Source organism: Dendrobium catenatum, unplaced genomic scaffold (genome assembly GCF_001605985.2).
Source record: "Dendrobium catenatum unplaced genomic scaffold, ASM160598v2 fragScaff_scaffold_1573, whole genome shotgun sequence".
Taxonomy (NCBI): Eukaryota; Viridiplantae; Streptophyta; class Magnoliopsida; order Asparagales; family Orchidaceae; genus Dendrobium; species Dendrobium catenatum.
In genome coordinates this window covers 525,720-540,426 of record NW_021320035.1, presented here as the reverse complement: position 1 = coordinate 540,426, position 14,707 = coordinate 525,720, and the positions used below count along the sequence as shown (strand labels likewise).

At 34.8% G+C, this 14,707-nt stretch overlaps 2 protein-coding genes across 7 annotated transcripts in view; both read right to left on the bottom strand.

Annotated features, from left to right (window-relative positions):
• LOC110103196 (5'-adenylylsulfate reductase-like 5) overlaps positions 1-14,707 on the bottom strand; it is a 38,085-nt gene that overhangs the window by 20,811 nt on the left and 2,567 nt on the right. Inside the window, exons 3-5 of one of the 6 annotated variants that reach the window (XR_003703029.1) lie at positions 7,255-7,436; positions 7,016-7,140; positions 441-486 (exon numbers count right to left, since the gene is read on the bottom strand). Coding sequence is in view for 2 of the 6 variants with exons in the window: in XM_028700677.1 (XP_028556510.1) it covers positions 7,128-7,140; positions 7,255-7,436 (195 nt within the window). In the remaining 4 variants the exon portion in view is untranslated. Of the gene's footprint in view, positions 1-239; positions 487-1,096; positions 1,321-5,671; positions 6,021-6,869; positions 7,141-7,254; positions 7,437-14,707 lie in introns of those variants that run through there. The other 5 variants (XR_003703028.1, XR_003703030.1, XR_003703027.1 and 2 more) reach the window with 5 other exon arrangements.
• Positions 1,370-3,161, bottom strand: LOC110103177. Its single transcript, XM_020831780.2, has 3 exons — positions 2,846-3,161; positions 2,598-2,732; positions 1,370-2,455 (listed from the first exon to the last, which is right to left on the bottom strand). The coding sequence occupies exons 1-3, from the start codon at positions 3,159-3,161 to the stop codon at positions 1,953-1,955; spliced, it is 954 nt and encodes a 317-aa protein (XP_020687439.1). The 3' UTR covers positions 1,370-1,952.

The window sequence follows — 14,707 nt, the reverse complement described above, 5'->3', positions numbered from 1 at the left end:
ATAAAAGCAGTGTATTTATAATAATTTGTATTATTTGATGTTATAAATTTTTTTTATATATTTAATTTATTTCAACTAATATTTCCATTATTTCACAAGGAAAAAAGTTTTGGGCAAGGATATTATGATCCAACTTGTGATCAGAATAAATTTCAAAAAATTAAATCTGTTTTGATATGAATGTGATATATGACTAAACATTCAAATTTTGTATTTTACTCGACTCAAAATAAATTCAATGACTTTGAAATACATCGTGATTAAATTTTGATTTGAATATTCTGACCAAAATACTTTTAGCCAAAACAACAAAAAAAAACTGAAGCATTCTTAAACAAACATGTGCACTTGCAGCCTGTGCATTAAAACTAGTTCATATAAAAAACTTGTTTAAATTTCATAACCTCCTATCTTTCTTTTGTTTCAAAAATGTAGTTTACCTCCAAAAGCAGCACTAGCTCCAGAAAACAAAAGAAGAGATGGAACCTGTTAATAAAAAATAGGCATCTTGAATACTCATAAGTTAAAATAATGGCTGAGAAATTATATGAAATTTCATAACATAAATCACATAAATCAAAATACATCCACATATGGGGGGAAGAAAGCTAGAGGTTTCAAACTGCATGATTCACTATTTATTTAATTAAGGATTCGTTTGGAGCTACTTTCTTACTGCTTCTTAAAGCATCTTTTTAGTATAAAAATTTTAATTTTTAAACTAGAAAGCTATTTTAAGAAGCAATAAAAAAAACTGTCACAAACGAAGCCTAAATTATATGGACAATCAGATAAAAGCACACACATGACACATTGTGGCACACAAAATGCTAAAATAGGCCATTTGTGGAAATCTCATACATTCATACCAATTTTGGTTAAAAAGCCAAAATTGGAAACTTCAAATAATATGCTAACACTGCAAAATTTTGTCATCAACATGGAAAAATTGAAAAACCTTGCAGTTCAATTTGAGTTCTTCAACAAGAGAGATATTTTTAACATACAACTACATGATATACAACAATTATAAATTAATTTGCAGCACAGTTGAACAAGTCATGAACAAACAGCTCTCAAGATCAAATAATACAATTTCTTGAATTTTAACTTTTATTCAATGCAATGTCATGGTATATACACCGTTAAAAAGAGTTTACAGCAATGAACAACACTCTGCATGTAAACTAAAGTTCTGGGTGACAAGTTATGCTTACAGTTAACTTAGCATCTCTGTTCTAATAAAAGAATTCCCAAAATTGTGAATAGAACTTTGAAATTGTAAATGCAACCCCTTAGTGTTGTCTTTCTTCAACATTACTTTAACATGGACAAAGAAAGATCTGGTTTAATGCACATTATGCTTCAACCACAAAAAAGTCTTGTTCAAAATACAACTACATGATTTACAGCAATTATAAATTAATTTGCAGCACAGTTGAACAAGTCGTGAACAAACAGCTCTCAAGATCAAATAATACAATTTCTTGAATTTTCCCAATATTGCTTTAAGTTTATGTTGGTACTATGATAAGTCTAGCCATATAATGAAAGAACGTGGGAAAAAGAAGCTGTGGTTTTTTTCTATGCAAGATTGAAAATTGAAATAAGAAAATTTTATTCAATTAAAGATCCCACATTTATATGCAACATGCTTTGATATTTATCAGCATTAAACTGCCCTTTGATTTTTCATGATATTCTGTCCTTTGCACAAGAAGCACCGTCATCCATTTCTCTGATAATTTCTTTAGTTGCAGGGCTGCCTCATTCGTGAGATCGAGCCTGTCTACCCGCCGGAGAACCAGACTAAGTTCGCCATGCCTTAATACGTCATTAACTACTCCAAACTTCGAATCTAGAATGTAAGGCTTCGTAAACTATTAATTGATTTATTGTCAAAAACAAGCTTCGTAAACCAAGTGTACGACAATATCGACCATCTCTTCAATTTACCGGACGGCCACTTCTACGCGGTGCTGGATTGCTTCTGCGAGAAGACCTGGAGTAACTCTCAGCAGTACGAGATAGGCTATTGCCAGCAATGCCCCGATTGCCGGCCATGGCCTGTTGCTGAGCTCGGACCTCCTCCGTCTCTGTATTTCAACGCGGGGATGTTCGATATATATCTCAGGGGCGGCGGAAAACAAGTCCGGTGGGATGACGTGAGGTGGAGGATGCTTTTGTCGAAGGAGCCGAAGAAGCTTCTCGTGCAATGAAGCCGAACAGCACGCCGATGATAGGTACGTGAATGAAGGCGTTGCTGACAAAGAGGTTGGAGCGAGAAGGCCGGACTTGAGGGCGACGGAGTGGAGCTGCTCGCCAGAGCGAACTCTCTCCGGAGCTGCTTGCCGGAGCGAAGTCGAACAAGAACGAAGGAGCCGAAGAAGCCTATCGTGCAATGAAGCCGAACAGCAGGACGATGAAGATTTTCTTCCGATGAATTTATAACCCGCTCAATACGAGCGGGTTTCTAATTCTATTATTATTATTATTATATTTATATATATAACATATATAATATATTATAAATATAATATATAACATTAAATAATATATTATTTATAATATAAGAGCGGAATAGAAGAGACGAGAACGAGACATAGAGAAGCTCGATCGGGCATGGAGGAGGGCTCGGTCACGCACTGGTTGGAGCTTGCAGGCGTCGGAGTTCAGAGGAGGCGAATCCAACAGAGGAGTCGAAGAAGCAAGTCGTGCAATCTCCGCACCTACTGTGAATAAGCAAAGACGAACAACAACGAAGCCGAAAAGCGAAGCCGAAAGACGACGGGGAGCCGAAGTCGAACACCAACGAGCGAGCCGAAGTCAAACATCAAGAAGGAACCGGACAAGCGAATCGTGCAATCTCTGCTCTTGCGAAGGCACGAAGTCGGACAACCACAAGGAGCGGAAGAAGCTACTCGTGCGATCTCTACCCTCTGCGAAGCAACAAAATCAAACATAAACGACGAAAGGAGAAGATGAAGGGCAAGCCCTAGACTCCTCTTGTGAAGCAACGAAGTCGAAGGAGCAAATAAGCGAGCGTAAGTGTCTTTTTCTCTTTCTCTAGATTTCTTCCTTTTTATCGCTTTGGATTGTTTGATGGAAGTTACTATACGAAACAATGCTTCATTCGGAACTTTTATTACATCAGTGAACATACGGTTTTAGATCAAAACAGCGCAATACCGAGTTTTTTTAAAAAAACTCGGTACAACTCGGTACTCGGTATTGCGCTTTTTTTGCCTAGATCCGGACGTAGAGGAGCGTACGTTCACTGGATAAAATAAAAATTTGTAAGACGCTTAACTGCTCGGTGTGGGGCCAACTTGGAAGGGATGCATTGCTTCGTTTCTTCATTTCCTAATTTCGTTTCTTCTTTTTTTTATATCAGTCAACAATCTTTTATGAAATATTGTAAACATTGACATCACACTGATAATTGACTTTATATAGACCTTTTGAATTTATTTTGACAGCTTAGAATTGTTATTTTTAATTAAAAATAAAACAAAGTTAAGTTAATATTAATAATAATTATTTTCCACATAGGAGGTAGGAAAATAAGATACCGCTATCATAGTTCGCACAACTATATTTGTTTTAGAAGAAAGTTCCTCAAGCCTTTGTTTGGCTTTGAAAGAATTGAAAGAAAATGGGAATAAAAATGACAAACGAATTTAATTGAAATTATTTTTCTTAGAACTTGGAAGAACACTAGAAATTGCAAGAACGCATGTGAGTAAGAACAATGATCAAACTTTTTTTTTCTCATTCTATACTAAGATTGTGCGAGGAATAGTCAAGGAAGGACATTCTGATGTGTTTTACATCAAATGTAAACAAAATAATTGCATTGACACTTAATTTATGCTAAGATTGGGTATTGCATTTTATAAGTGTATATGTTATAAAAAAAGTTATATAAGAATATTCTAATTTGTTTTATATCAAGATGGACTTCAAAACTTATAAATTTATAATGAGATTAATATAACCTTTAAATATTATATGTAGTATAAATCTAAACCCTAAAGCTAAGAACATAGAAACACATCTTAATGCAAAACATACAACAACAAGAACAACAACATCAACTCTTTGTCCCACGACGTGGGGTCGGCTACATGAATCTTTTTTCATCATTGTATTATGTTAAAAGTTTAAGTTTTGTTTAAATCTAATAAAGAAAGATCATTTCTAATACTTTCTAACCAAGTCTTTTTAGGTCTATCTCTACCTTTTCTTAACATAAGTCAAATCTAATACCTCTACTTTCCTAATCAGGTCATCGAAAGACCACCATTTTATGTGACCAAACCATCTAAGACGACTCGCTCTAATCTTATCTTCCACTAGAGCTACTCCAACCTTTTCACGTATATGCTCATTTCGTATCCTATCTCTAAGGGTAAAGCCACTCATCCACCTAAGCATCCTCATCTCTGCAACACTTAACTTAGTATTATGCTTCTCTTTTAATGGCCAACATCTTAATGAAAAACATTAAAAAAAATTAAATAATAAAAATCTTAATGCAAAACATAACACGATAATTTTACATAATTTCTTGCTATATATATATATAATATACTCATCAATCTTCTTACAAAACTGAACAAACCTTTATACATGTGTGTTTCCCATTAAACTAAACATATGATGCATGTACGATATAGGGTTTATGTTATAAATTTGTTGCAAATTAAAAGTATGATATGCCAACTTTTTGAAAAGCAGAAGAAAAGTGTCATAAAACAAACTAAGGTTTCATTTAAGGTAACTTTATTATTATTTCCTACAACAGTTTTTAGTTCAAAATTTTGTTGAACTAAAAATTTTTTAACTAAAAAGCTATTTTAAAAAAATAGCAAGAAAACTATTCCAAACGAAGCTCGGGTACCACAAAAAAGTGGCAGATACACACCTATTCAGCCATTGAAGAAGCTACAGTTCTATGGCTATAAACAAAAAAAGCCTACCATCCAAAATATAATCCATGCTCTTCCGTCTTTTGACAACTCACAATTACACAACTACTACAATATTCTAAAAGAAAGAAACCTAAAGGGTTTTGTTGAGGGAAACAATAAATGGTTGCAAACTCAAATTCAAGCATGAGACAATCATAATGAATCATGAATTGCACTGATTAATATACATAGGGGAAAGGTCCTCAGAATTAACATGCTACAACCCACTAAGGCTTCATTTGAGACAGTTTTTTTACTGCTTTTTGAAGCAACTTTTTAGTTCAAAAATTTTAATTTTTTAACTAAAAATCTCCTTCAAGAAGCAGTAAAAAAGCCATCCCAAACTAAACTTAAGTGACAAGCTCGCAGGAGAAATTCCCAAAACCAATACATTCATCATGATGAAAGATGATGCATTAGATCTGCTCTCTAAGTAGAAATCAAGCACCATCGTTTTGTCAATGACATCCCCAAGCCTCAAGAAACACAGAAGATATTATGAATCCAAGTAGCCTGACCTTGAAGAAGAAGAAGATTCACCCAGAGAGACAGATGCGAAGGAAGATGCCCATTTCCTAGCACTCTTAGCCCACGCTGGCTGTCGACTACCTAACGCAACCCTCCACTTTTCTCATCCAGGACTTGGGACCTGGCAACGGCATAGAACATGAAGAATATGGTCTTGCCACCTTCATCTCCTAGCACTCTTAGCCCCTTTATCAAAATTTATTTTTTTGTTTGAGAGTCGAAGTTTGTTCCATGCTTTCTTCATGTTAATTACATGAAGAACACGCCAAAGGGGTTCGCTCATTTCACTAAAGCAGCGCAGTTTCATTTGGTGGCGAGCATAGAACATCCGTAAGGTTTTGAGTTGGGAGATGATCTTAAAGACGAAATAAACAAGTGACCTTAAGATAACGAAAAGTATAGAAAATGCTAGATAGGGTTCATTGTTTATGAATTCTCTTGTTGGTATCCTCCATAGCAGGACAACCTTTCTCTTTTCCTTGGCCTGGTCCTCAGAGAAGTATACAACTGGATCTTGGCCTATAACAATGCATCTACATTAATATGTATTCCTAACGAACTTGGAATGGTTAAAAGAAAACCTGACATTTAGCACCAACAACAACATTAAGTTTTTATCCCACTATGTGGGGTAGGCTACATGAATCCTTTTTCTCCATTGTGTCATGTTCTAAGTTAAATTCTAATTTAAATCTAATAAAGAAACGTCATTTCTAATATTTTCTAACCAAGTCTTTTTAGGCCTATATCTACCCTTCTTAACATAAGTCAAATCTAATACTTTCATAACCGGGTCATCAGAAGACCGCCATTTTATGTGACCAGACCATCTAAGGTGACTCTCTCTAATCTTATCTTCCACTGGAGCTATTCCAACCTTTTCACATATATGCTCATTTCTTATCATGTCTCTAAGAGTAAAGTCACTCATCCACCTGAGCATCCTCATCTTTGGAACACTTAACTTAATATTATGCTTCTCTTTTAATGGCCAACATTATGCATCATAAATCATTGCAGGTCAAACCACCATCTTATAGAATTTTCCCTTAAGTTTGGGGGGGACATTTCTATCACACAACAAGGCCTATGCATTCCTTCACTTCAACCATCCAACTTGAATTCTACTAATAATATCCCCATCTATTTCACCATCACTCTGAACAATAGACCCAAGATATCCAAAACGTGTACTCTTCTTAATTACTTGATCACCCAAAATCACAATCCCCCCACTAGAACTATTATTACTAAAATTACATTCCATATATTCACTTTTAGATCTACTCGAAGGAAAACCTTTAGACTCTAAGGTTGAGCTCCATAATTCAAGTTTACTTTCAACTCCCTCTCTATTTTAGCACCATCTTACAAAAATAAAAATAAGATGCCGTACAAATTTAGAAGAAAAAGAACTTCACAAATTCTCTGGCCATTTGACAATGTCCTATTACAGTATAAAACATTAAATGTAAACAAAACTATTGCATTGACACTTGAAAGAGGGAGCCAACCTGTAGTTTCCCTGTAGAACGGAACTAGTGAATCAAGATCTTTTGAGCCGTGATATCTAATTATTGCAGTTCTGTTGGCTAAGAAGATGGATGGAAAACTGTGGATCCCATATCATGAAAAGGCACTGCACGAAAATAGAGGGGAACAGGAAAAAAAATTAACTTTATGTAAGTGAAAGACTTTTAAAATGCATCATTCGATAGATAAAAAGAAAGGCATTCACTGTTCATCCATGTACCTAGGCAAAGCAGAACTCTCTTCAACTGTTAAATGCCTTATTTTTGGAAAAATGGAGCTCAGTGCATCAAAAATGGGTTGAATATTCTGCGAGAATGGACACCATGATGCACAAAAGAGAACAGAATTAAATCTACCATGCTCAACAGGAACCAATTCTTTATCAAGAGTATCACTATTAGCCTGTAATTGTCACGCAATATGTTAATATGCAGCATAAATAAAAAAGATATGAACTTCCTTTTTATGTTGTAAGGCATGTGAACTAGTTCAGGGTGGACTCCATTTTCAGTAAAAAGATCAAATATAGCTATCACAGCCTACGGGCAGCCTTTGTAAAATGCTCGGCCAACAGTGAAAAAACAATCAAAGATTACTATCAACGAACAAAATAATCAAAATTATGATGATGAATATATGATAGCAAGCAAAATACTAGAATAAAAAAGCAAATAAAGAGCATGGCCAAGCCATTGTTAAACACATTCTGTGAAGCAGCTAAAAGTAATATTCGAAACTCCAACCCATCAGAGAATTGAGGACTATATACAGTCTACTTTGAAACATCAGGTAGATGTTTTCAACCTAAATTAGTAGATGAAATCATCAGGATAATGTTGTTCTCCAGCTACACGGTTAGAAAGGAAACGTTGTAATGTATAGCTGTTAGTTGTAATGCATTTAAACCTTAAATGATCATGTATTTCTTGTATTTAGTTCCTTCTAGATTTTGAATGAAGCCTTTTTTGAATTCAAACACACCATTACTATATCATCATGTTAAACATCACATAACTCTTATTCATAATAATAGAAAGCTTATAAATGTGAATGCCCTCATAAAAATCACGCAAACTTTACAAATGATATAAAAGTAATGAAGATAGTACAAAACTAATATGCATCATAAGGAATACTAACAGTATCCAATAGCTCATTTATAGAAATAGAGAGATTAAAGAAATTAATAGCAGACAAACCGCACAAATATGATATTTCTATGTAGACAAACAACCTTCTCGGGAAAAAAAAAGTATTGATTCAATTTCAACAACATCATATAAGATTAAAATTGTAGTTGCAGATCATATTTTGCATCTAGTACCTCTACAAAAGAATATTCACAAACAACAATATCTTCAATAATATATCCAATAACACATGATTCTTGTGTTGGTTATTATTCGGCATGCTTAAGAGGAGATGGAACTGATTTTTTTAGGAATATGAATGTTAGACCGGTCCAAGGAGGACCGGTCCAGCCGGCCCAGCCTCTTGGGCCGGCTCATCTCGTTTACTCCAGGAGGAGCCGGCGGAAACAAGCAGAGGAGAAGGGGTGGGGGGGTCCACTTGAAATTTGAGTTGATTCTTGGAGCCAAAAGGAGGGGAAACAAGGGTAATTAGGTCCTTTTGTATTAGATTTGAATTGTATGCATTAAGTAGGGAGAAAAGAGGGGAATTAGGGTTATGTCATGCTTGGTGAGAGTTTCTTTTGTCTTCTTGGATAGTGAGGGCTCTAGATCGAAATCTAGATATTGGGAGAGTGCGATCCTCCTCTCGAATAGAGGATCCTTGTATCTTTGCTATTTGTTGCATCTACTAGAAAAATACAAGTCTTTTCTCCATAACTTCTACAATTTTTCCCTATTTTTCTACTGTTTTTGGCTGTTTTTCTGCTGTGGACAGCAGTTTTCCCTTGGATCTACTTGGTTTTGGTGAGAAACACTTGGAAATCCAAGTGTTTCCTATCAATGAATCACAAGTGTGAGTCATAATGGAATGCTCTAAGATAATTCTGAACCTAGATAAAGCCTTGAGTATTATTTTTGACGACTTGTAGCTTAATTCTTCTCTAATTTTTGCTCGAGTTTCTTAGTGAAACTAATAATGGTAACATATTATCCCAAAGCCAACTAATATTTATCAACAAGACCCTTAAAGAGCATAATGTTCAAACAGTGTATGCTTATCTTGTTTACAATCTTTAAATTAATCATATAGTAAATTTTTACATTCGGTAAATAATAAATAATGGTATATAAGTATAATATATTTCATATCAGACCATCATGACTTAGTAGCAAAACTTCTCCAAACTAATTGAATATATCTCAATAATTTTGATTTGGCATATTCAACTCTTTGGAAAACAGACGTGTTGTATTCTTAAAAAAAAAAAATCCAAATTATCAATCCAATTTACAAGTCTTTTAGAACTATAGTTTAAAAAACTTTGCTTAAAATTGCATCTTTGGTTATTTTTTAATTGACACAATTAAATGTCCAAGTTGAAGTTAGCATGATAATGTAATCATAAGCTCTAATAATAATTTTGAAGTAGGACAATTTAGGGTTTAGAGCTCCTAATGTAATAGGAATGATGCAATGAATAATATAGATCATGCAAGAAAAAATAAAATTCATAGCTTAAAGATCACTAATTACTCAAAAGCTTACTTCCTTTAGACACAAATCAAAAGATACGAGAATGAAAACTAAAACAATAATTAAATGATCAAATAAATCCAAAGAAATCAACAAGAAATTAATATCACATAAAATTAACAAAAAATTACATTGTTTCCATCATAACTAGAATCCTAGTTGTATCAAATTTGAAAAAAAAAATCAAGAACAATAACAATATATTTAGAAGAACTTGGGAAAACGAATGGTTTTTGCTCAAAGAAGAATATTTCATGCCTTACGTCAATACAAGGGGATGAACTCAAAAGTAATCACACTTATACCACATTGAAGGCGTCACATATCCAATATGCACACACAAGATTTAAAATTGATACAAGAAACTTTACCAAATCAATGTTAACTAATTACATGTCTTAAAATTCCTATTTATAGGCATCTCATTCTAGGTTGATATCCTTAGAATTGAAAACCCAAAATATCAGTGGCGAATATCTCGTCTAAACAACAATATACCTCTACTATATTTGAAGTCACGTAGCTCAAATGCATGCAACAGTCTCAAACTCTAGTGTTTGTAATGAATAAAAGTCAAGTAACTCAAAAAACTTCATCACCCGTAAAACACAAATTTCCACACAAAAAATTGAAAAGCCTATTCCAGGATAACTATGCACATTTCAATCCGACCAACTGAAAGGAGCAATGAACAATACCCTAGCCAACATTAGCTACATTCTTGCATCATCAGTTCCATCCAATTATACATCTAGGAAATAACATATTTATCAATGCCAAGTTTCATGATGAAATCAAGAATTGATTTTAAGAACAAAGTTGAATTCAAAGCTATGAAAATTTATCCTACGATTTCAACTACTGGGTTCAAAAACGAGTTACAACTATAAATTTCAAAACTAAAAATACGTCCACAATCAGAGCTTCAGGATGTTGATCCGGATGCTTATTTCAAAGCATTAAAATCCCTTGGATTCAAATCTCCAATCAAGCCTTCCATCTACAAAAACAGTCAATGAATCAACGACCATGTCCTAGCTTATTGAGTCGTCAGTTAGATGTTCTTATCCAGATCGATTAGTATGATGGAATGGGTATATGAACTACAAATAGGATGAAGGAGATGAACCAAAAAACCAAAATCTTGGATTCAATCAGTACATAGTTATTTATCATTAAATGTGCGTACTGGAGAAATCTTAATATCTCAGCAAATCTCAAAGTACATAAAAGTTAAGGGTAAAAGCCAATTAAGTTTTAGTTCATTCCAGTCAGATACATATAGATTATTTGGTTTCAAGTTCCATGATCAGAATCAATATCTGAATTTTCAAGTAGCACGTATCCTGTAAAGAGTAGGATTTGTCTCAATTCCAAATTATTCGAATTTCCTAACGTATTTGAACTATTAGATTCAAGAAACGTATATAAATGAAAATTTAAAGACTAAAAATGGGAGCATAATCTGAGGTTGGCGGAGTTGGATTTTAGCTCTCCCATTTGACCATTAAAATATTAAATTCCCTGGGGTCCAAAACTCCAAGCCAACTTTTAACCACCAAAGGGTTGAAAAATTGGAGAACAGGTTCCTTAGCTAATTTGAGTCATCAGGTAGATGTCGGTCTCAATCTATTGCAATTGTAGATGAAATCATCAGGTAGATAATGTCCTCCATTTCTGAAGAAGGAACAACTTCCCCCCAAAACACAACAAAAAAACAAAATCTTGGATTCAATAATAAATAGTATATAGTTATTCAAAATGAATTAAGAAACCTTACATCCCATGAAAGATCAAATGAGAAACTTGTAAATTCAGTAAAAGAATCAAGATCCGCTTTTTCAAAAAGCAAGTATTGATGCGGACATCTGCATGAAGATTTGGCGCATCTATCACAGGCGGCGTCGTAAATCAACGGCTATAATTTAATTTGTCATTTATGAGTTATTTTATGAATTTTTGCTCTTGTTTTATGTTATTTCCTGTTTTACCCCTAGGTCAGTTTATGTGAGTGTTGTGGCCCAAGGGGCATTATTGTAATTTTAGATTTTTCTCATATTGTGGCCTATATATAAGACCTTAAGCTATTGTAACGAGGAGGAATTATTGATATGAAAAATTGTTTTCCACACTTGTGTTCTTCTTGTGAGAGAGCGTTAGTGAGATTCCTATGAGAGGAATCGAAGTCTTCACCTGCCGCAGGATAGGTCCGGGCTCGTGAATTGAAGTCCCTAGGAGAAGGGCAAAGCATCACCCGTCAGTCTACGGAAGAGTCCAAAGGCTCGCGGTCTTTATCATGTATTTTTCATTTAATTTCTCTCTTTCGTTTTTATCTTCGATCTTCTATTTTGGTTTTTGTTTTCTTGGTTTCGTCTTTGTATTCCTTGTCGTATTGCTCCTCGTAGTCATCTTTTCCTCCTCCCCCAAATTCACGGCCAAACACCCCTTTGGATGCCGCCAGCCCAATCTCTAGCCGCCGGCCACCATCCACCACCTCATCCCAATTGAAATCCTTGCCTAATTTGGGTGGACATATTGTGGGATGATTTTAAATTCAAACTCATGTATTTTGAAATTCGAAATCTTTCCTAATTTATCAATCTATTTTAGGAAAGTCTTTAAAATTCAATCAATTCAATTTATGATTGATTGGGATTTTAATTTTTCTTTCCTAATTTACAACTCCCAAATTAACAAGCAATAAATAATTGAGTCAATCCCCCACAACCTCATTACTGCTGCCGTCCATCACTCTTGGGCTTGGATTAGGAAACTCTTCCTAATTTCTGAGAACTTTGATTGACCAAAATTTCCAAAGGCTAAAGCCATTCATAACTTTCCAAAACTGAGAGTGAAGTTAGGAGTTAATTCTCTAATTTAACTTTTCAATCCCGTAACTCCCTCCTGGCTGTAATTCCCTCCCCCCAAATCTTTCCACTCCCAAATCAATTCTCTGATTCTGGAAATAGAAAATCTATCTTCAGATTTTCTATTTTTCCCACATTCTCCTGCTGAAAATTTTCTCAGGTTTTGAATATGAAAACCTGAAGAAAATCCTTGCTTGGAAACAATTCAGAATTTTCCTTAATCTCAGCCTAGCCGAGATTTCCTTTCACCCCTTGGCACTAATTTATTTCCTAAATCTCGATAGTGGATTTAGGAAATAAGAGCCCAATCCACCTCCTTATCCCACCGGCTCCTTTCTCCCTATTGCTGTGCTGTTGAAAATTCTCCACAAGTGCAGCCCATCACGTTGGAAAGATTGTCCAACCCTATTAGGGAATATTGGAAAGATCCTCCTTACCGCCACCCTCTAATTGAATTCTCCCAAAATCTGTCCACGGGATATTGCCTTTTCTCTGCTGCTGGATTGCTCAAGTTCTACATCAGTTTTCTCTACAAATTAATTCCAACATCTGGCCACAATCAGCCGCCTCCTCCTTAATGGTGTTGCTTGATTTTGTGAGACATTTGGAGTTTGTCCATCTTCCATAGCAAAGCGGTATCCGTTCTACATCAGGTATCCAAGAAGGAATATGCATCAAGTTCTTAATTACAACCTATAAGAAGTCCAAATTATCTATAGTTTCAAAACTTAAGGTTTGCTTCGACAGCTTTTTTAGCCGCACTGGAATTTGGTTACTATTTTATTGTTGCTTCTCAGAAATTTCTCTTGTGGGAAGCAGCTTTTTACAATCAAATATGCTATAATGTGGTAACTATAAGACAACTATTGTCTAACATTCAAAGAAGAAAATATTTATGATATCCACATCACAGCAATTTAAAAAAAATATATATATGATTTATTTTCACAACATCATGACAATAACCTTTATAAAAAAAGTTATTTTTGTTCACATCATCTTTATAAAAAGTTGTGGCAGCCCCAAACAGGACCCTTAATGAGTTCAAAATCCTAGCTCTGTTGAGTAAGAAAAAGCTGCACATTTTTAACTATTGAAATCATTTCATTCAACCCAGGAATCAAACAAAAAACCATATTTCAGCTAATGAGGTAACAATAGCAGACGGTCAAATTTTCATAATAAATTTGACATCGAATTAAAATAGGAAATTCAAGGGAATATTAAATGTCCGCAATCAAGCTTGCTCGGTTCTCTTTACAAGCCTAAACTTAAAAGGGAATATTTAATTTTTCTGTACTATTTTTAAAATATAAAAACTATAATAATGTGTCCAACCGATGTCCGTGTCCTATATTTTCAATAATTGACGTGTCCCGTGTCCGTGTATGTGCATCATAGGTGAGGAGCCTTTTCCTACTTAGTCCATAACTTCAGGAATGCACTGAAAACTGTTGCTCTACATATCTTTCGTAATATTTTGTTGTGATCAGATAAAAATTGCTTCTTCAAATGTTTTTTCCGTCACTACAGTTCTCACCTCAATTGGAGTTTTTTCTTTTAACTTTTGAATGTCTGAAGTTTTTACATGTATTTGAACCTTGATATTGATGGGGACATCAATACGAGGTTTCGACGTGTCTATTAGAGACGACACAGGAGATCGATGGCCATGATGGAGAGTCTTTACTTTTGATGCATTTTATGTATTAGTCATTTTAATTTTCAATTTTCGTTTTTGTCCTTATGGGTAGTTGGTCACTATTATAGCCCCAGGGGCATTCTTGTCTTTTGTTTTTATTTGTCATTATGAAGCCTATATATATGGCCACTCTCTTATGTATTAGATGATGAATGTTTAATGAAATTTTACTTGTTTCTTCTTCTTATTGCATGAGAGCTAGAGAGAATGGAGAGAGCTCAAAGTGAGCAATTGCAAGGTCCACTAGTCGTTGGAAGAGTCCGCGGCTCGTGGTTTTCTCCTTTATCGTCATCTTCTCCACCTCTTCCCTCACTCCCACCCGCCGGCCTCCATAACCCCGTCGCCGTCCAAGGCCACCACCAAGCTCACCACATAATTCCCTCCTTCCCCATGCCCACCGTCCACTAGCTCCACCACCTAACTCCATCCACCATCCAAGG